The sequence below is a fragment of the Marmota marmota genome, unplaced genomic scaffold, assembly GCF_001458135.2.
Source record: "Marmota marmota marmota unplaced genomic scaffold, marMar, whole genome shotgun sequence".
NCBI lineage: Eukaryota > Metazoa > Chordata > Mammalia > Rodentia > Sciuridae > Marmota > Marmota marmota.
In genome coordinates, this window is record NW_026000005.1 from 1,677,970 (window position 1) to 1,698,797 (window position 20,828).

At 36.7% G+C, this 20,828-nt stretch overlaps 1 protein-coding gene across 11 annotated transcripts in view; it reads right to left on the reverse strand.

Annotated features, from left to right (window-relative positions):
* The window catches only part of Znf385b (zinc finger protein 385B), a 295,618-nt gene that overhangs the window by 22,577 nt on the left and 252,213 nt on the right, over positions 1-20,828 (reverse strand). For all 11 annotated transcript variants that reach the window (XM_048808103.1, XM_048808104.1, XM_048808102.1 and 8 more), the window contains one exon: positions 15,544-15,706. In XM_048808103.1, the coding sequence (XP_048664060.1) occupies positions 15,544-15,706 (163 nt within the window). The remainder of the gene's footprint in view (positions 1-15,543; positions 15,707-20,828) is intronic.

Sequence of the window (20,828 nt, forward strand, 5' to 3'; positions counted from 1 at the left end):
GCTGCTTTATGAAGTTGTCAAATCCACCTTTATATTTAAGACCTCGGGGTTTCAGGGGAAAGTCTATCATTTTTGATTTAAAAGGCCTGTCCCCCAAAGGGGTTATCTGGGGTTTCTTATTATGCTAGGTCTCAGAAATTGCTATAGTTCAGATCTACTATATCCCTTAAAGACCTATGTGTCATAGACTTGTCCCTGGCTTGGTAGAGGTGGGATTGAATGGAACTTTGAAGAAGCAGGGCCTGATGGGAGGTCTTCAGGTCATTGGAATTGTGTCCTTAAAGTGGATAACAGGACCCTAATCCCTGTCTCTTCTTTTACTTCCTAGCCACGAGGTAAGCAGCTTTGTTCTGCTACATACTCTGCCATAACATGCTGTCTTGCCACAGGCCCCAAAGCAAGAAGCCAATCCACGGTGGACTGAAACTGCCAATACTGCGAGTCAAAATAACCTTATCACTTCATGGACTGATTATCTCAGGTATTTGTTAGAGTTATGGAAAACTAACAGTAATATCACTATATGGAGACTTATGACTCTGATAATAACAGAATTGATCAAGAAATAGATATGATACTGCACTACAAACCATTAACCTCATAGCTATAATACAAAATAAAGGGCAAGGAGTGTCTTTCTCATCTTACCTGTGCCCAAGATACAGACTCCATCAAGACATTACAAGTTATTGTAATATAGCATATAGAAAATAGAAGGGGAAAACCAATTCTGTCACACAAAATAGGAGTTTTAACCTGGAGTCTATAGACTTCCAAGGGGCTCAGGAATTCAAGCCATCATCTATAAATTTGAATGAAAAAAAAATCTTTATTTTCATTTATTGCTAATTGAAATTCAGCATTTTCTTCAATCATAAATGAATGTAACAAACTATAATAGACCCAGCAACACCTATACCTTTATCACCAATAGAAATTAGTCTTATCAGACATTTTGGTTGTCATAGAATGCTGGAATCCTGATCACCACTGCAAAACTATGGTAGATGTTAGACCTATTGCTAGATCTTATTTAGCACATTATTGCTATATTATGAAATCATAAAAATTAACACTTGTATTTTAATAGAGTTGGTTTTATTTATAAAACTACAATTCCCATTTTATGGGTTTAAGAATATCTGTTTAAGAATAGGCATCATTAGTTGGTCACAGAAATCCCTGGAACAAAAAGAGGTTAAGAACTTTTGTGTTTATGCCCTAAATTTCCTTCTGTCTTCATTTCTGTTCTCACCCGCCATTTCAATTACTTTCTTACCAACATCCTAAATTCCCTTCTTTGCCCCCAGTGTCCTTTCATTGCTTCAGTTATTTCTGTGGGACCGTCTTTCACATTTTAAATCTATGAAGTTCTGATCTTTCTGCTTAGAATCCTTTTCCTCTCCACTCTTGAAACAGGGTCCCAGTTTGCCTGGCTCTTTTTCTCATCCACTAGGCAGAGAGAGCTTAAGTCCTCCATTGAGGCTGCCTTGCCTTCCCAAATTAGGTTAGTATTTCTTTATTTTCACTCATCAAGCTTGTCATCACTTGTTCAGTATCTATCCATCAAGAGAATATACTTTCATGAAGGCAAGCCCAAGTCTATTTAATTCACCATCAGATCCTCTTTGCCTGGAATGATGCTGGTTATTCATTGGGGATTCAATAAATATATAGGAAAACACAAATTAATAAACCAATTGTCCTTTTTATAACTTTTTAATAAACATTACTCATTATTTCTATATGGCTATTTTATTTACTTTAAAATTGTATAATATTGCCAGGTACAGTGGCACAAACCTATAATACCAGCAATTTGGGAGGTTGAGACAGAAGGATCATAAGTTCAAAGTCAGCCTCAGCAATTTAGTGAGACCTTCAGCAATTTAGTGAGGTCCTGTCTCAAAAAATAAAAAAGGACTGCAAATGCAGCTCTGTGGTAAAGTGCCTCTGGGATCAACCTCCAGTATAAATAATTCAAAATAAGACAAAAACAAATGAAACCAACCTAAAGTTGAATAATACAAATAATTTATTTAAATAATTTCTATGAACTGATACTTTGCTTTCATTGATCATTAATATAAATAATGCTATCATGGGCATCTTTATGAATAATATTTTACTTTTCTTGCTTTGAATTTATAATTATTCCTTGATATAGAATTAAGGAAGAGGAATTAACTGAAATAATGGAATGAACATTTTTATAGTAATTAATTTATTCTATGAAGTTGCCTTCCAAAAGGATTCTCTCAATTTAAAATGCCACAAGTAATATAAGCCGAATAGCTGCTAATGATTTTTCAAAGTATAGTAATTTAAATTTATTTTTCTGGATATTAATCACTATGTCTTTTGGGTTAGTCAAAGGACTGGGTAAAATTTGGTTGAAAATAAATAGGCAAATAACTTTTCCTAAACTTCAAATGCAGTAGTTAGCCCTCTGTATCCGTGGGTTCTGTATCCATGAATTAAACCGACCATAGATTAAAAATATTCAGGAAAAAAATGGTATCTGAACTGAACATGCACATACACATTTTTCTTGTCATTATTCCCTAAGTAGTTTAGTATAACAACTATTTACATAGCATTTACATTGTATTAGGTATTATAAGTACTCTAGAGATGATTTAAAGTAGTTCGGAGGATATATTTATGTAGGTTATATGCAAATACTATGCCATTTTATATAAGGAACTTAAGCATCTGCAGATTTTAGTGTACTTGGGGGTCCTGGAACAAATCCCTCATGGATACCAAGGGAATGACTGTATGCTAATTTACATATTGAGTAAAATTATTTTGTTAACAGAAAACTTAGAACAAAGATATGGTAGTAAGGAAAACATTATTTTAACTTAAATATGACCATTATGCTAGTTAGGTGGATAAAAGTTATCATAAAAATTTTAACAGAAGTTCAAATATTTGAAAGCAAGGAATAAAATAATCTAGTGTGATAATTCTAGTATTTATGTCATTTCATATTTTAAAGAAAACAAAGTATATAATTTCTGGAGGCTAAGTAATTAATAGCTGACAATGCAAAAAAAAAAAAAATCACACCCCAAGGAAAATTTTCACAAGAAGCTGGAAATAAAACAGATGGGCTGATAAGTTTCTCCTTATTTATTGATATGAATGCCAGCAGGGACTTGTCAGGCAGGGGTGTTTCTCACTTAGATGGCACCTTTCTCCTAATCCTCTGATCCCAGTGGCCAGGCCCAACTTTCTCTCTGGACAGGTGGAAACGTGTCAGGTTGTCCCTATTTTCCAATACTGTAGCTGAGCATAGGGCAGCCTGTCAACTTGTGAGGTAGGCCATCTCTCATCATAAATACAAAGAAAAAGAGCTAACCTGTGTCTTCTTGCCCTGTCTACATTCTAGGGAGTGTATTGGATCTTCTCCCATTAAATTCTGCTTAATGATATTCACATAAAATGTGAAAACTATGTGACTACCATGTATAGAGTAGGTTACCAAGAGCTACAGAAGATATAATGAATGGGATACAAAAACCTGTGGGAAGATGAGTGGAAAGATGTTTCCTCTATTATATAAAAATGAAAGGAAGACCAAGAAGGGTCTTCACCTCTTTAAATGTCTCACTGGGAAAATCAGGCTCATCAAGTCTTAATGTCCTGGAATGAAAACACAAGTGCATATAATTACTGAGGTAATAAAACAAGCATATAAAGAGGAATGTAAGTGCAGGGCACTGTTGCATGCCAGCATGGCACGAAATGATCATAGAGTTAAAATAAGGACAGGGTCTGGAAATTTCTTTGAACAACAAATGGTTGCTTTTCATGGCTGCTATTTATTGAGTGTCTGCTACATGATAGCCACTGAGCTGAGCACTTTGCATTTATCAGTTCATTAATCCTGAGAGCAACCCTAGAAGGTAGGTATTAACACTCCCATTTTATAGATCAGGAACCAGAAGCTCAGTAAGCATTATTTGGTCAAGGTTTATGTGAGGTCTGAGAGGTGGACCCAGTCTGCCTGGCTTATGCTCTTTTTATTATGCTTCAGATGCAGAGTAGGAAAATGGCACCTAGCATCACACCTTAGTAAAAATATCCTTATATGAATCCACTCATTTCCCCCCGCCCCAAAAGAAAATCAGTTGTAAAGTAGGGTAGGGAAAGAAATAATAGACCTTTCTGAAATTTCAGACTTCTAGAAGTGTCAGTTAGTGAAATAAAATCTCAAACAGCCTGCAAAAAGCATAAGCAGTAAGGCCCAGAAACCTTTATCCACAGGTAGAATATCATGGTAGTGGAGTTGAAGGATAGCCTGGGTGAGATTCTGGCCTTAAATCTACTTTCTATCTGAATTGCTCTAGGCCAGTATTTCTAAGTTTCTAGTATCCATTATAGGTCTATCATAATCTTTAAGTAAAGAGTATATATGAAAACTTGGCACAGTATCAGGCACATAATTATCATTCAGTTTCATGATATTGCTGTGTCTCAGTCTGTTCTCTACTATTATAGAATATCATAGACTGGGTCATTTATAAATAGTAAAATGTGTTTCCCCCCCACTGTTCAGGAAACTAGGAAGGGACTTGTCAGGCAGGGGCATTTCTCACTTGGAATGGCACCTTTCAGGTATCTGGTGAGGGTCTTTGTGCTGCATCATAACATGGGAAAAGGGCAAAGGAGCATGTAAGAAAGAGAATAAGGAAATTGGGCCAAATTCATCTTTTTTATCAGGAACCCACTCCTGTAATAATTCACTCACTTCCATGATACAACATTAATCCAACTAATCACCTTGTAAAGGTCCCACCTCCCACTATTATTAGTACGGCAATTACATCTCAACATGAGTTTTGGAGGGGACATTCAAACCATAGCATTCTGCCCCTAGCCCCACCAAACTCATGTCCTTCTCACATACAAAATACATTCAATGCATTCCAATTGTCCCCAAAGTCTTAACTTATCCCACCATCAATTCAATAGTTCAAAGTCCAGAGTTTCATCTAAATCAGGTATGAGTGAGACATAAGTTACAATTCATCCTGAGGCAAATTTCCTCCAACTCTGAACCTGTGAAATCAAAAAAAGTAATTTGCTTCCAAAATGCAATTGTGTGCCAGGTGTGAAACAGAAATTTCCATTCCCAGAGGGAGAAACAGTTAAGAAGTAAAGAGTAACATGCCCCATATAAGTAATAACCCAGTGAGTAAAAACATTATATTCTAAGTCTCCAGAATAATTTTTCACTCTTTGTGTTATTTCCTGGACACACCAAGAGGGGTTTAGGCCAACCTATAACTCTCTGGCTCAGCCTAGTCAGTACCTCCTAGAGATTGGAGGCTCATACCTGTGGTTTTCTACATTTCTGGGGTCTCAGAAGTGGCACTATTCCCACTGCTCCACAAGGCACTGCCCTAGTAGCTCTGACCCCACAGTTTCACTGAATATAGCTTTTGAAGGTTCTTTCTGTGGTGGCTCCACCCTGAAAGAAGTCTCTGCCTGGGCCCCAGCAGTCTACAGCATCCTCTGGATTCTAAATGGAGGAAGCCATGTTCCCATGGTTCCTTTGGTCAGCTTGCTCCAAAGTCAGCAGCATGTGAATGGTGCCAAGGTTTACTCCTAGCATTCTTCAGAGGGGTAAATCAAGCTGCTCCTGGGCTTATTTCTACCATGGCTGGGGATGCTGAGGAGCACTGTACTGGAATGCAGACAGCAGAGGATTGAGGTGGTTCTTGGTAGCAAACTTGTGGAAGGGACCTTGGGCCTGTCTCTGATATTTTTCTGCCCTCTGATGGTGTGCTGGGTCTGTGAAGGGAGGGAGGCAACCTCTAAGATCTCTGGAATGCCTTTTGGGTCTGTCTCCTATTGTCTCAATGGAAAGTACCCAACTCCCTTCCAGTCATGTGAATCTTTAGCAGATGACTGCCTGATCACACCCTTTATTTTTTCTTTCTACATGGCCAGGGTGCTAATTTTCCAGATCTTCCATTCTGCTTCCCTTTTAAATATAATTCCATCTTTAAGTAATTTATTTGCTCTGACATCTCACTGTATGTGGTTAAAATAGCTATGCAGCAGCCAGAATGCTTTGCTGTTTAGATGTTTCTTCTGCCAGATATCCTAGTTCATCACTTTTAAGTTCTTCATTCTATAAAGTCCTAGGACTTATACATGATTCCACCAACTTCATTGCAACTGTAAAATCAAGTTGTCTTTACTTCAGTTCTAATATCTCCTTCCTTATTTCTGTCTGAGACTTCATTAGAATGGCCTTCACTGTCCAAATTTCTACCAACATTTTGAGCATGACCATTTGTAGAGCAGGCTCAAGGTAGCTATAGTTAGGCTTGCTCACAAAGACTTTTTCAGGCTATGTTTTTAGTATGCAATCAAGGTCAAGATTACTCTGATTCAGAGTATGTACTCAAGGTCATAAACATTTGCTTGTGAGCATGAGCCCACTTATGTAACCTGTTGCAATGTGCCTTCTTTGTCTGGCCTGCATTTTAAAAAAAGGCTTATGGAAATATCTCAGGGAGCTAAATGGAACTGAAGCTAGAGCTGGAGGCTGAAGCTAGACCTTGGGCCTGGCTAAGAGCTATTTCCACCTCTGAATAAAGAATGACTACTATTCCAACTGCGCTGAAGCCCCTGAACCTTGCTTCCTGGGCCCCCACAGGACACCATTTAATCTCTTTTCTAGAAGTCAGACTTCCCCTACAGCTCTCATCTTTAAACCCCTTAGCACTCCACCCATGAAAATCTGGGCTTTTTCTAGCTTGCCCCTCCAAAATTCTTAAAGTATCCAGTTCCAAAGCTTCTTCCACATTTTTAGTTATTTGTTAATGGCAACATCCCTGATTCTCAGCACAAAAATCTGTTATTAGTCAGTGTTCTCTAGAGAGACAGAACCAATAGGATCAATATATGAGAGGGGATTTATTAGAGAAATTGATTCAAGCAATTATGGAGACTGAGAAGTCCCATGATAGGCCATCTGCCAACTGGAGACCCTGAGATGCCAGCAGCATGGCTCAGTTCAAGTCTGAAAACCTCAGAATCCAGTAGGGCTGCCAGTGTAAGTCTTGAAGTCCCAAGGTTGAGAAGCCTAAAGTTCTGATGTTCAAGGTTAGGAGGAGAAGAGTGTTCCATTTCCAATAAAGACAGGAGGAAATTCTTTTTTTTTTTTCCTTTTTGTTTCTATGTGGGGATCAGCCTATTGGATGGTGCCTGCCCACACTGAGAATGGATCTTCTCTACTTAGTCCCCCAAATCACATGCCAGTTTTCTCTAGAATTGCCCTCACAGGCTAACCAGCAGTAATGCTTTATTAATTATCTAAGTATTCTAAAAACCAAGTTGATTCCTAAAATCACATTATCATATGCTGTTAAAATTATGTTTTGCATGGTCCTGTGTGTCTAAAGAATAGACAAGGTTCAGCATGATGAAAAATATGAGAGTTGATCATTACAAGAGACTGTCTCTCAGTGACAGCAGCAAGAAAGAGTAGCTAAATTAAGATTACAGGGGCTGGGGTTGTGGCTCAGTGCCTAGCATGTCTGAGGCCCTGAGTTCAAGTCTCAGTACCGCATATAAATAAATAAAATAAAGGTCTACTGATAACTAAAAAACATTAAAAAAAAGATTACAGGAGGACCAATAAGAAATAATAAGTAAAAATTAATGATCTGTAAGAATATCAGTAATGGGAATTTCTATTATAATTTACATTCCCAAAACTCTTTCATGATAATTTCAGTTGATTCATACAACATTGCTTTGATGTAGGGAGGGTATTTTTTTTTTCCATTTTACAAATGACAAAGAAGACTCAAATAATTTAATACCATTCCTAGAGTCACAGCAGGTCAAAGAAGCAAACAATGCTACAGTCTAGAAGTGTGCTGTCCTGTACAGCAGTCACTAGTCATGATATGTGGCTACTTAAAGTTAAATTAATTAAAATAAAATGAAATGAAATATCCAGTTCTTAAATAGCATGAACCACACTGCAAGTGTTGAAATGCCACATATGGCTAGTCACATGCACATTAGACAACACTGATTATTGACTGTTTCCATTATGACAGAATCTTTTATTGGACAGTGCTGGTCTATAGAAATGAGAGTACCAATCCGTTACTTAATAATAATATACCTAGTCTTCATAATAGTGAACCTGAGCCTCTGCATAAGGAGTCAGGGAAGAATATACTTTAGAAATGCGAGAGTTCAAAGCCAGTCTCTGCAACTTAGCAAGGTACTTATCAACTCAGTGAGACTCTATCTCTAATAAAATATTTAAAAAAAGGTTGGAGGTACTGAGGTTGTGACTCAGTGGTAGAGCATTTGCCTAGCATGTGTGAGGCACTGGGTTCAATTCTCAACACCTCATATAAGTAAATAAAATAAAGTTCCATTGACAACTAAGAAATATATTTTTTTTAAAAAGTGAGGGGGTGCTGGGGATGTGGCTCAGTGGTTAAGCACCCCTGGTTTCAATCCCCAGTACCAAAAAAAAAAAAAAAGAAAAGAAAAAAAGAAATGCTTCCAGGAAAAACACTTCAAGCTTGATATAATCAGCTTAAACTGTATGTGGCACTAGATTAAAAGCATCATCAGGATTGGACTCAGATTTCCCCAAATGCCTAGCATAAGTGCCCCCATCACCACAAAATCTATAAAATACTTATTGAGTAGCTCTATTTGATCATTCACCTGTGTAAGAAAAATAGGTGACTGTAAAAGAATTCATCCTGAAGCAAAAACGTGGAATATCATTAAAATGTAAGTAACAACCTTTGTTGAAATCTCAAGGGCATTTATGTTTATACATTTACAAAATTATTCAATGCATATACAAAGTCCTTTTACATTCCTATGTCTTTTCAATGCAGAAAGGTTGTAAATATATGTAATAACAGCTAAAATAAATGTCTAAAGTTAAGAAAGTTTTTTAATAGTGATAGACTTAATAAGGAGAAATCCAAGGTTTTGCTTTTTGGAGCAGTTTACAACATGTCCCCCAATAAATCACAAGTTAACAGGTTCTCAGTAAATCATAAATCGATCTCAACTTTTGGTTCACTTTTCTTAGAGGAACACTAGAAAATAGCTTTCAAAAGCAGAGAAACTAACAATAAGTGTTCTACATTGTCTCCCTCAAAGTAATATAAAATGCTCAAAAGTTTCAGAAGTAAGTTTCCAAAGGATGACAAACACTTAACGATCAAAGAATTTTCAGCCTCGCCTGGCAGGATGCTGTTGTCAAATTCAAGGTGCATGGGCAAAGATGGAAGCAATTTCATTTTTAAATTGATTTTGAAAGGCTTAATGATATATTTCATTTCATAAAAATATGAGGTTTAGTATAATGGTCTGTTCTCTTTAGACAGATGGCATTCATTTATGTTCTACATGATTGTACCCCAGAACTTCAGACTTAAGATGTTTGTCATAAATATAGTTAATCTATTATTTTATGAGGGATAATAAATCTTGTCCTCCTGGATTTGGGTAGATGTTTGCCAAATTTATGATGGCTTTTGTCTATAAATGACGGATGCTGCCAAAGCAGAAAACTATCATTTTCTTCTACTCAACAGCACAAGGTCCTGTTGCTAGAGACCAAAGGGGAGAAGAGGCAGTTTAGGAGACCTTGCTGAGTAACTGATGAAGTCCTGCAGCAGTCAGTGGAAATGAGAGGTTGTCATTTGGAAAACTTGGCCCCATTTGTAACAACAGGTAAAAACTATGAAACACACAGTGAAACCCAGAAAAAATGAATGCGAGGGTCTCTGTTTTTATCTTTGTTGGAAATACTCTTTGACAAAATCGAAAGTGTCTTTCATAAGGCAAAAGGGTGAGTGTAAAAGGCTAAACTGTAGGCTTGGTAGGCAAATTTTATCCCAATCCACTAGTTAATAATGTTCTGGGTTCAGAGCTGAGGAACTAGACCATGCAAAAGCATAACATGCTGAAAACTAAACTGAGCTGTTTTGAGATGTCCTGTCCCCTTTCCCTTCTCCCCTGACTTTTCTAAAACTGCTGTCTCACAGTGTCCACAGGTTACAGAAATAGGCTAAGCAAAACAATCTCCTGGCACTCAATGGAAATCTTTCAGATGGGATGATCCAAAATGCTACTGAATATATAGACAGGCTCGAGACAACCCAACTGTACTCTTTTGGAGGCGGAACAAGGCTTATGCCATATTGTCAATGCCCATTACCAACATTAGTTTCCATCTCAGTGAGCATATTTATCTTTAGACACGTAAAATCTACCATTGTAAAGTTGGAGTTTTGAGAACATTTGTCATTTACTATTTACCTGAAATAAGTGATTTGTTCAAATTTTCTCTTGAAAAACAATTTAGCTTCTAAACTAAGCTTTGTTCTACCACAGTTAAACAGCACAGAAACTCAAGAATTACCAACAAAATAAAGCCTTAATGGCCCCTTCATTACCACAGTGCCTACCAAAAAGTATTAATAGTCAGCAGACAATTTAAAAGTAATACATGGTCCTACTCACTAATTCTGAAAAAAAAAGTTGTTTAGTGGTATCTGACTTTGCTCATTGGGATACTTGTATTTATTCTCTGAAGTCAGACAAGTTTAGAGTAATAGGAATAATGGAATAAGCATGGGAGAAGAAGTACTGAGTTCCTGTTCATTTCTGACTCTACTAGGATTTGAATTGTGCAGATCTACATAAGTTCCAACCTTTCCAAGACCCAGGTTCTTAATGTTTACTATATTTGTGGGAGCAACTTGAAGGTGGTGACTATATATTATTTATTCCTAATATCCAAGATGGTAAAACAAATATTACTAATTGGAGAGCCCTTTGAGGACAAGAAAATGTCTTACTGTTCTTTGTTGCACCCTAGTATTTTAAAAATAAATATGCATGATATACTATACTATAGATCACAACAGAATGTTGAGTGAATAAATGGAGATCAAGTTTGTTGCATGAATGAATAAAAGATTTATACTAACATCAGGCCTACCTGACATGGGGAGGGTCACATGAAAATACATGTGCACCTGGATTGTATAAGCTGAAAAAATTTAAGGTGTTCTCATAGTTATATATCAAACAGAACATACTGATTCCATCGTCTTTGCTCATAGGCGCATTTATAAATATATCTGTGGCATTTTAAATCATTCCCTGTGCTCTGCTCTGTTTAGATAGCAACTGATTAAAGTCTGCTTAGCTCTAAATAGCTTTATGTACTCTAAACTAGAAATGTATTTTTTTCATCATGATATCTAATTAATTTTTTAAATGCCAGTACTAAAGCCTAGACATATGGACTATTAGTTTGACTATCAAAATATGTTATCATTAGGGTAACTATCACAGAATTTTACTACTTTTAAGAAACAAGGTTTTCTGAAGGCTCTGTATTTTTAGAACCTATGAGTGGTTAAATACTGTCACAAAAGAGCCTTCAGCTTGATGTATGGGGCATATTATTGCAGGGATATGTACTGTCTTATGGCATTAGGACACTTGAACTCCAGGGAGAAATTTGGGTAGAGTGTCTGGCCAATATGTCCTAGCCATCTTCCTGAAGCTGCCTAACGCTTGCTGTGTTTTGACCCCAATTCTCCCAAAGCACATTTCTCCTCCCTCTCACTATGTTTCAGATTCCCACTGACACATCATTAAAGGTTGGGGCAGATCCTATGAGACCATAAAGTCATTCCTTTGTGTTTTACATTTAATTCTGCCCCAACTTCTAAAAAAATGAATGGGATAGCTATTCTTCCTCAACTATCTTTAATGAAACATGCTTAACTTTTTAAAAATCATGCAGTTAGAATTTCTTATAATAAATGAAATTTCTGCTATTGCAGTTTAAACCCCTTTGTTTACTTGATGGAGAGGAAAAAAATCAAAAAGCTTGCCTTGATACCCTGAAATTTCTATATATGTTAGATTTCTATATATAAATTTCTATATATATGATAACAAATGTCTTTGTATTGCACAGATCCACATACAACATGAGCCAAATTATGTCCCCATGTGTAACATAAAGAGAGAAATGGTTGTCCCAAGTATCAAAATAACAGATAAGAAGCTCTTGAAAGACTGTTAGATCACATCTTGGAATAATTAATGAGTGCTCTCAAGGAGCACAGGGAGGTCATCTGTGGGTCCCATGCTCCTCATTAGATACTCTGAAATTACACCTCACCTTGAATGGTGTGCTATGAATCCCAGGACACTCCTCTCCCAGTAGCTCCTTTCCTTCAACCTGGTTCTTTCTTCTCTCACAAAATTTGCTTTCACTGAATCACCCTCTGTTGCTAAGTTGTTAGTGCTAAAACATAAGACTGGAAATTGAATTAGGCAACCCTATGGATATTGTAAGTGTCTGATTATTTGAAATCTGGCAGCTCAAGCATCGAATGAGAAACATTTTCAATTTTCATTCAAAAATCTAGGACTCACATAGAGGTATTTAAGCCCACTTGACAGAGCTCTTCATTCAGAAGAAAAGACCAAACTCTAGGGAATTTCAGTCTCATGAGATTTGCCAATCAACCATGAATTTTCAGTGTGACTGTTATGCTAATGTTTGGCTGACTCCTTGGAGGCAATGTTGTCTGAACTAAAACATTCCAGTCAATTAAGTGTCACAGTCACATTCCTCTTCCCACCCGGTTCTTCACTACGTTCCACCTACACCATTCTGTTTTTCTAAAATGACAATTTAAATGAATAAAAAGCCAGCTACCAACAAATCTATAACTCTGACAAAGCAGTAGGAGCTTTTCAAGGATTCAAAAATAGGTAATTAACAATAAATTATGTATTACATCGTTTAGACCAGATTTCCCATCTGGGCAACGCTTCTAATTTTCTAACTTGAAAACTGTATGAAACACATGAGGAAATTCTCATTTGGAAGCTATATTCAGGCATGTATAAATATGTGACAATGAATCCACTATCATATATCATTGTAATGCATAAATAAATAAATAAATAAATAAATAAGCTACATTCAGTTGAAGGTGACAAAAGAAAATGTATCTACTTAGCAAATACAACCCACTCTATTTTTAAACAGTGTCACCCCTCCCAACAACTTGTGTGTTGCTTTTGTGGACATAATAGGATAAATAAATATTTTATTACTATTAATACCTATATAAAATATGGGCAAGTAGTTTGAATGATCTAACCAGTAAGTTGATCAATAATTTATATAGATTTTAAGTAAGGTAACAAGGAAAAGGAAGTATACCCTCCAAAATATAAGTGGTTCCATTTTTTCTAGTCCAAATCTGTACAGTTCCATAGTAATGAGCTCACTGTTGTTAGATCACAGGCAGTATGGGGTAGGGGTGGGCAGTGGGGAAGTGAAAGAGAAGTAGAGATCACAGGATTAAAGATCACCACAGATATACTCAGGGGATGCTGTAGTTGAGCGCCCCCACCCCGCATCTGACTCTACTCTTATTCTCCAGGGTTCTTCTAGACTGGTTCTTTCCTTGTTTATACCACCATCGTTCTTGACCCTGGTATATGCTCCAGTTGTTCACTAGGCAAGTATAGCTGCTTAAGAAGTCTCTTTGTTTCACTGAACATCTGCTAGCATTCATGTGTTGCAAGAAAAGCCTTGAATTGTTCAATTTTATTCCAGTATGTACTTACTGAGCTCATCGTAGGTATAAGGGATACTGTAATAATAACTCAGGCCCCTTCTTTTGGATTTTCTATTTCCATAATGTTATTTTCTTGATTCTATCCCCTACTCTTTGACGTTTTTCTACTTCCTTTTCTGTTCAGTGCTTTTACTACTATCCCTAGAGCAAACTCAATTCCCAAGTAATAACTTAGGTGAAGCACTGAGCACATTCAGTAGCAACATTGGGATGTTTATAATACCTACCAACTGCTCTATTAGCTCAGTCACAAAATAAGCTAGAAGAATAGAGTAACAATAACCTCCATTATTTTATTCTTTTATTTGTAAGTTCTGCTGGAGGCAAAAGGCATACTTCAGGTAATAAAATCTTTGGCAGAGTATTATTTCATAGAGGCAACAACATTCTATAGAAAATGAAAGCAGGCAGGAAGTCAGGAGTTGAGAGATCCTACTCCTCCAAACACTGGGTAACCTTTAGTAAATAACTGCCACAATGCTTACCTTACTTTGGTTTGCAATTTTGCTAAAATGTAGATAGTATTTATTATTATCTGATGGATATATGGGTTAAAGATTAATTCTCTATCTATGTCTTTTTCTTTAGATGTGAAGAAGTGCTAAGTAAAGATTTAGCATTTATAGTCTGATCATCAGATAATATGATTCTGTGAGTATTACACAGAGAACAAAAAGTCTTCTTCTTTTTTAAAACAAGTTTGGCAGCTAACTTCTAGGCTACAATGGTTTTGAAACCAGCAACTATGGTATCTAACTGGTAAGGGTCCCTTTCTACAAAGTCTCCTTGTCTGAATAGGTTATCTGAACTTTTCCCTTAGAGTAATGGACTTCTTTTTTTCTAAGGCCTTAGGAAATCATGAGAAAGCATTCTTAAGTTTCCTCCTCAAATGTTGATTTGATGAGTGGAAGAGAATCAGAAGCATGAGAGTGCCTACAACAGAGAGGTCACTAATGAAAGAAAGGAACATAAGGGAGGAAGGACATGTCCTCTTGGCCTCCTTTATCAGAATACTGAAATGATGACATATCCATGACAGCTCCAAGGCCAGAGGTGAGAAGGCCTATTAAACATCCAATTTCATGGTATCCATGCTAAGAAAAAAAGAGTGTTTTCTCTTTCCACTGAGTGCACCTACTCAGAAATATTATAGATTGCATATTCAAGAAATAAATTCTTAGAAGACACTTCCATTAGTAGTCTGCTTCCAATTATATGTAAAGTTCTTCTGTTAATAAATTCATAACTTTGTAAGCAGTTTCCTTAAAATCTTTGAATTTCTAACTCTGAGAGAAATTCTATTATTAAAAATTGAAATTTTTTATTATTAAACGAATTTCCAGATTCATTTAGTAATGCCATTCTCAGAAAATTCCACGATTTTTTCTCCTCAACTCTCCATTACTGGGGTAAAAACATAAAACATAAAAACATTTATTAGAAACAAGCTTAAGAATTCTTTCACTTAGAAGCTCTAACATGGAATAGAAAGGAATAGAAAGGAGTAATGACTCAGTATTTTAGATCTATTTCCTGATTTTTGTCTAAACACATTGTGACCAAGTGGCCTTTACATTTTTTCATGCACATATACTTATATATATATATTTTTTTTTTTTCAACACACATATATTCTTAAATGTATATATTTCACAAAATGGAATGGAAACATAGCAAATGCTTAGATTCTGTGCAAACACATAATCCTTCCTGTGAAGGTAACATATTAATATTACAAAAGTAAATCATGGAGAGTAACATGCAACAACTGAGAGGAGAAAAACAGGGTGGGGGCAGGGGAATAGGAGCAACACAAAGAATGTAAAGAATGAAAAGTGTCATTGACCTGATTTGTCAGAGCTGTTGCCTGTGATTGGAGTGATGGAGCAGCTGGGATTAGCCTTTGCGCTGTCCTTGGAAGAAACCATTTTGGGTTTATTTTTCGTTGCCTCTAGTGCTTTGACCTTCTTGGCATGTTTACTTCCTTTGTAGTGGGCCTCGGCCTGGCTCTACAAAGGAGAACAAATCAGGCTCATTTTTTGCTACTTACAAACACCACAATGGATGACCATGCAGGAAAAAAAATACATTCAATCAAAGGCACCACAGACATTTACAACTCAGCACTTGACTATGTTTCGGCATTTAATGAAGTGGTAGACCAGTACCGAAGAGGTTTTAGATAATGAACCCTTCCTTGTATATAAGAGAGGATCTGTATTTTTAAAAAAACAGAGATTACATGAGTGGACAACGGGATTAGGGCAAAATTGTGAAGAAGGTGAGCTTTGTCATCAGTGCCCTCCCACCAATGCCCCTTGGGGTTATTTTTCAAGCATTTGGCTGACAGCAGCAACTTTGAGTGTCTACCAAGGTCATACATGTGGTTATGACCTTCCACAACCATTCCCCTTCAACCTAAATACCCATCTGTCCCATTTCTCCTAGCTCTGTTCTGAGACAGGGTGATAAAGCAACATGTTAACAGATGCTATTGGGTGGAAAGGACACTACATTCTGGAGACATCTACATGTGCTTCATGGGTCACTTTGATGATTCCAGTTCCAAATACAGATACTGTACATTACAAAAGAGGTGGGGATTATCCTTATTTCTGAAGTCATAGCAATTAGTGTTAAATTAATTTATACAAAAAACATAAGTAGATCTGTGACTTCAGTAGATCAAAAGGAAGAAAAGAGGGCAAGACAAAAAAGAAAAACAAACAAACAAACAAACAAAAAACCCTTTCAATAAAAAAGAACCCCAAACCAAATTATAACAAACTTAGAAAATATTCAGTTAATTTATTGACATTTAGGAAATCTCCTTCTCTCTCCCAAATAAGGCTTTTATCTTTTTGGCACCTAATACTTATGGACACATTAACAAAAGAATCTAAGTAAATTCACTTGAATCTTATCTTGAACAGACCAAAAAATATGGAATGCATTTTGATAAATATAGACAAAACATATGGCATAGTGACTTAATTATAAGGTGAAATGGATGATAAATCTCACAAAAACAAGATGAGTTTTTAAGTAATGATAACTTTTTTTTTTTTTTTGGTACCAAGGATTGAACCCAGGGGTGCTTAACCACTGAGCCACATTCTCATCCCTTTTTTATATTTTATTTAGAGACAGGGTCTCACTGAATTGCTTAGGGCCTCACTAAGTTGCTAAGGTTGGCTTTGAACTCGTGATCCTCCTGCCTCAGACTCCCAAGCTGCTGGGATTATAGGCACGCACACCTGTGTCCCATGAAATAATGATAACTTTTTAAACATCAGTTTTCTATATTTATCTGTATGTGTATGAAGATGGTTGGGGCCAATGAGGCTTCACACATACATGAGGTAATAACTGTAATTCAGAGTAATACATGTGCAAAGGTGAGCTAAAACAGCAAACATGTATGTACAGGAGATACAGAACAAAATAAAAGGGACCAGAGAGGAGTGGTATGAATGAGGATGTCCTAAATTTAACCTTTTGATTTGAGATTCAAAGAAAGAGACACATAAGAATAGGCAGAGAAAATTACATTCTGGCGGGAGAATTTAAGCTTCAGGAAAGGACTGTTGCAGGAGTCCAGGACAGTGGGTGGGCGTGGCTGGGGAGAAGCTTAGATGGGCCTCTTGGTAGAACATCTTCAAAAGGAGACTAAGGAAAGTAGATACGTAGCACAGAGAGTAGGAGATTTTTGAGGTGAGATTCTCAAGTAAATGCATGATGATACAAATTTCAAATGGGAGGATCTCTACAATGGCTATTCTGTACATGTTTGTTGATTGGATATGAGAGAAAAAGAGATAGGCAGCAGGGAGAATATATGATTTTTCTTGTGAAATCACATCTTCAGAGTATGAATATAATAAAAATGTCTTAGTTATATTAATATCATTGATTTCTTAAAGGCTTGGCTATTATCAATCCTGCTTGCAATCCCTTACTTAAGAGAACTATTTCATTGTTAACTAGTAGATATGAAGCACTCTTCTAACAGCCCACCACTAGACTAAGCCATCTCAGGCTGATTTTTGTGTGCTGTTGGAATGTTTTTCTGACTTCTTGGCTTGTTTCCTTCCAGCTCACCAGGCACATGTTGCTTTGCTATCTTTAGACATAGAGCTATAATTGGTTCAGCAGAATTGATGGTGAGCACCACTTTAAGGCCAATGTCACTTCCAGGTGCTGGTGGGGCATAAACTCAGCTTATCCTGAATGGATAAAAGACGCTGATGAATTTGTTCATGTCAAATGTATGGTTGATGAAACCATAAGTGTCACAGGTCATGTAATGAGTCAAATATTATATCTATGTACCACCTGTCACATCCAAGTGGGAGCTTGATGATAGATTCATGCTATTGTTTTTTCAGTGGTCCTTGGTCTTACTATGTTATTTCACATGGGGTGGGAAGTGTTTAGAAAAATAATGTACTGCCTTGGTAGAAGTACACTTTAGGGATAGGTTTAATTTATGTATTACAACTAAAGATATAACAGTGATTTTCCTAGTCTACATTCTCTATCCTGAATACTTTTCCATAAATATCTCTGTAGATCTTTATTGACTTCTTACTGCTCTTGATTGGTTTGCTCAAGGACTTTTCAAGTTGTTCTTTGTCAAGGTGAAAAAAAAAAATCCCAGGGGAAGACAAAAGTTGTAACATGTTAAGTCCTTTATTTATTGATGAGAAAATAGTTAAATCTACATAGTTGTGGTTATAAATTAAGAGTAAACAAAAAATTCCAAATAATGTGAAGTATAATAATAATTATTATTATTGAGCACTGTTCCAGGCACTAAAGTTTTATTTAATCCCCATAATACCCTAAAAGATAGTTATCATTATTAGCCAGCACTTTCCAAACTAGAAATTGAGCATACAAAAGTTAAGTAACTCATCAAAAGTCACACAGTAGGTACAGATGTCACTTAATGGACATGAATATTTAATTATATGCCTACATATTATACCCACACTAAGTTAAACATTATAATTTTATGAGAAGTGAAAAAGTACACACAAAGAAAACACTCTGCTTTTAATTACTCAGTGAAAGATTATACCTTAATGCTACTGAAATTTCTATGAGTTGGAAAATATCTACATAATTTTTGGGTAATATACTCATAAGTAGCTAAGAAGGTCCCACGTTTTAGGTATGTAACAGTTTTCATAAGATACCAGGACTCATCTTTCCAAGTACAAAAAATAGGACAGTGTTACCTTAGTGTCCTTTGGCTAAAGAAACATATGTTTCTCTAAATAAAACTTCTTACTACAAGATAAGCAGAATGTGATTTCCTCATTACTAATTCCTGGCATCACTGCAGAAGGTTAACAGTGTCAATTAACACCTGGGATAAAGATCCAGCAAAGTGACACCTCACAGGGTGCCAAGATGGAAAGAGCTCTCCATAACTGTTCCATTTTCCTTTTAAGCTGTGGGCATGGAGAGAAGGGCAACGAGGGTTAGCTTCTACTGACTGTTGTGTGGGAAAAGTGAAGTGGAAGATTGTGGAATAAAGACAGGGTGGCAGGCGCCATTCACTCCCATTTGGCATCTTTCCAGTCCCCCTGTGCTGTTCTTGGTAGTGGCACTTTGCTATCCTTAATACTGTGTCGGAGGCAGTGTCACCAGCTTCTGCCTCCTGGGCAAATCTTCAAATGAAACTGAGACACTGTTAAATAGCAATCAGATTAACATGACTTCATTATCCAGGAATCTCCTTAATTGAGGAGTGAAAGCAAGGACAAGAGCCAGAGAACCCAGGAACCAGGTGATACAATCAAGTCCAATCTACAATGAATCTTGTATCATTTAGGAGAGACTTGGCCACACTGACAGCTTTACACTCAATGAGAAATCAGCAGACGCATGGTTGTATAGTACTAACAGTATTTTCCTTCTTCCCTTCCTGAAGTGCTGTGTCCCCAAGGGTCAGTGACCAAAGAATCCTCTGGACAAGAACTGCCAGAATGATGGTTGGGGATGTAGCTCAGAGTGTGTGTTTGGCATGCATGAGGCCATGGATTTGATTCCCAGCATCCCAAAAAGGGGAAGGAAAAAAAAAAGTTCATACGAAAAGTTGCCAGAACTAGAAAGAGCTGGCAGAACCACCACCCTGACCTTCCCCTAAGTATTTATGGGTATTTAGGTTCTTCTTTCAGGGACCACTCCAGGAGCTACCTGGCTACTCCCTGGAGGAAGAGCTTTCAAAGGAAATGACATCCTGAAATCTTTTTCTTCCATTAATCACCTTTGTTACTAAAGCCCTTCACTTTCCCAAATCCTCTACTTTCTCAGAATCCCACTGGTCCAAATAAAAAGGATAATGAGATAAGGTATTGCTTTAGACATAAAAATGGAATGAAATATTCCCAATGAGAAGTTCTAAAATCCACTGTGCTCTCATTTCCAGTTTTCACTTTGTTACTAATTGTACTTCAGAGAGATGGCTAGGATCTTGAGTCAGGACTTTAAAGTGTGTTCACTCTACATGAAAACAGAATCCAAAACACAAACTCACAATGGCTAGGGAAGGCCAGGTTCCTGGACAAAGCACACAACTATTTGTTTACCAACAGAACCAATTCTTTTGCATTTGAAAAAGTAATTAAGCCTATTCCCTTAATTAAATTTCTTTAATGTCATGAAAACTGCTGGCATCCATTTTATTTTTGAGATTTTTTTTTTGGTGGGGGGGTTATAGGGGATTGAACCCAGGAGTATTTTACCACTGAGCCACATTCCCACTCCTTTTAATTATTATTATTATTTTTTTTTATTTCGAGTATTTCGAGACAGAGTCTCGCTAAATGGCGGAGCTGCATAGCCTCACTAAATTGTTGAGGCTGGCTTGAACTTGAGATCCTCCAGCCTCAGCTTCCCAAGTTACTGGGATTACAGGTATACACCACTGTGCCAGGTTTTTTGAGATCTTACATGCCAAAGTGGTAGACAATGTTAAAGGAAAATAGCAGAAGTCAGTTAATTAAAAACAAAAACAAATCCTATATACTAAGATTTCAAATTATACATATGTCTAACAAGCTTCCACAAAACAGAGAAAACTAACACGGGAGAAACGTGATTATTTATTCTTTGAAGAAT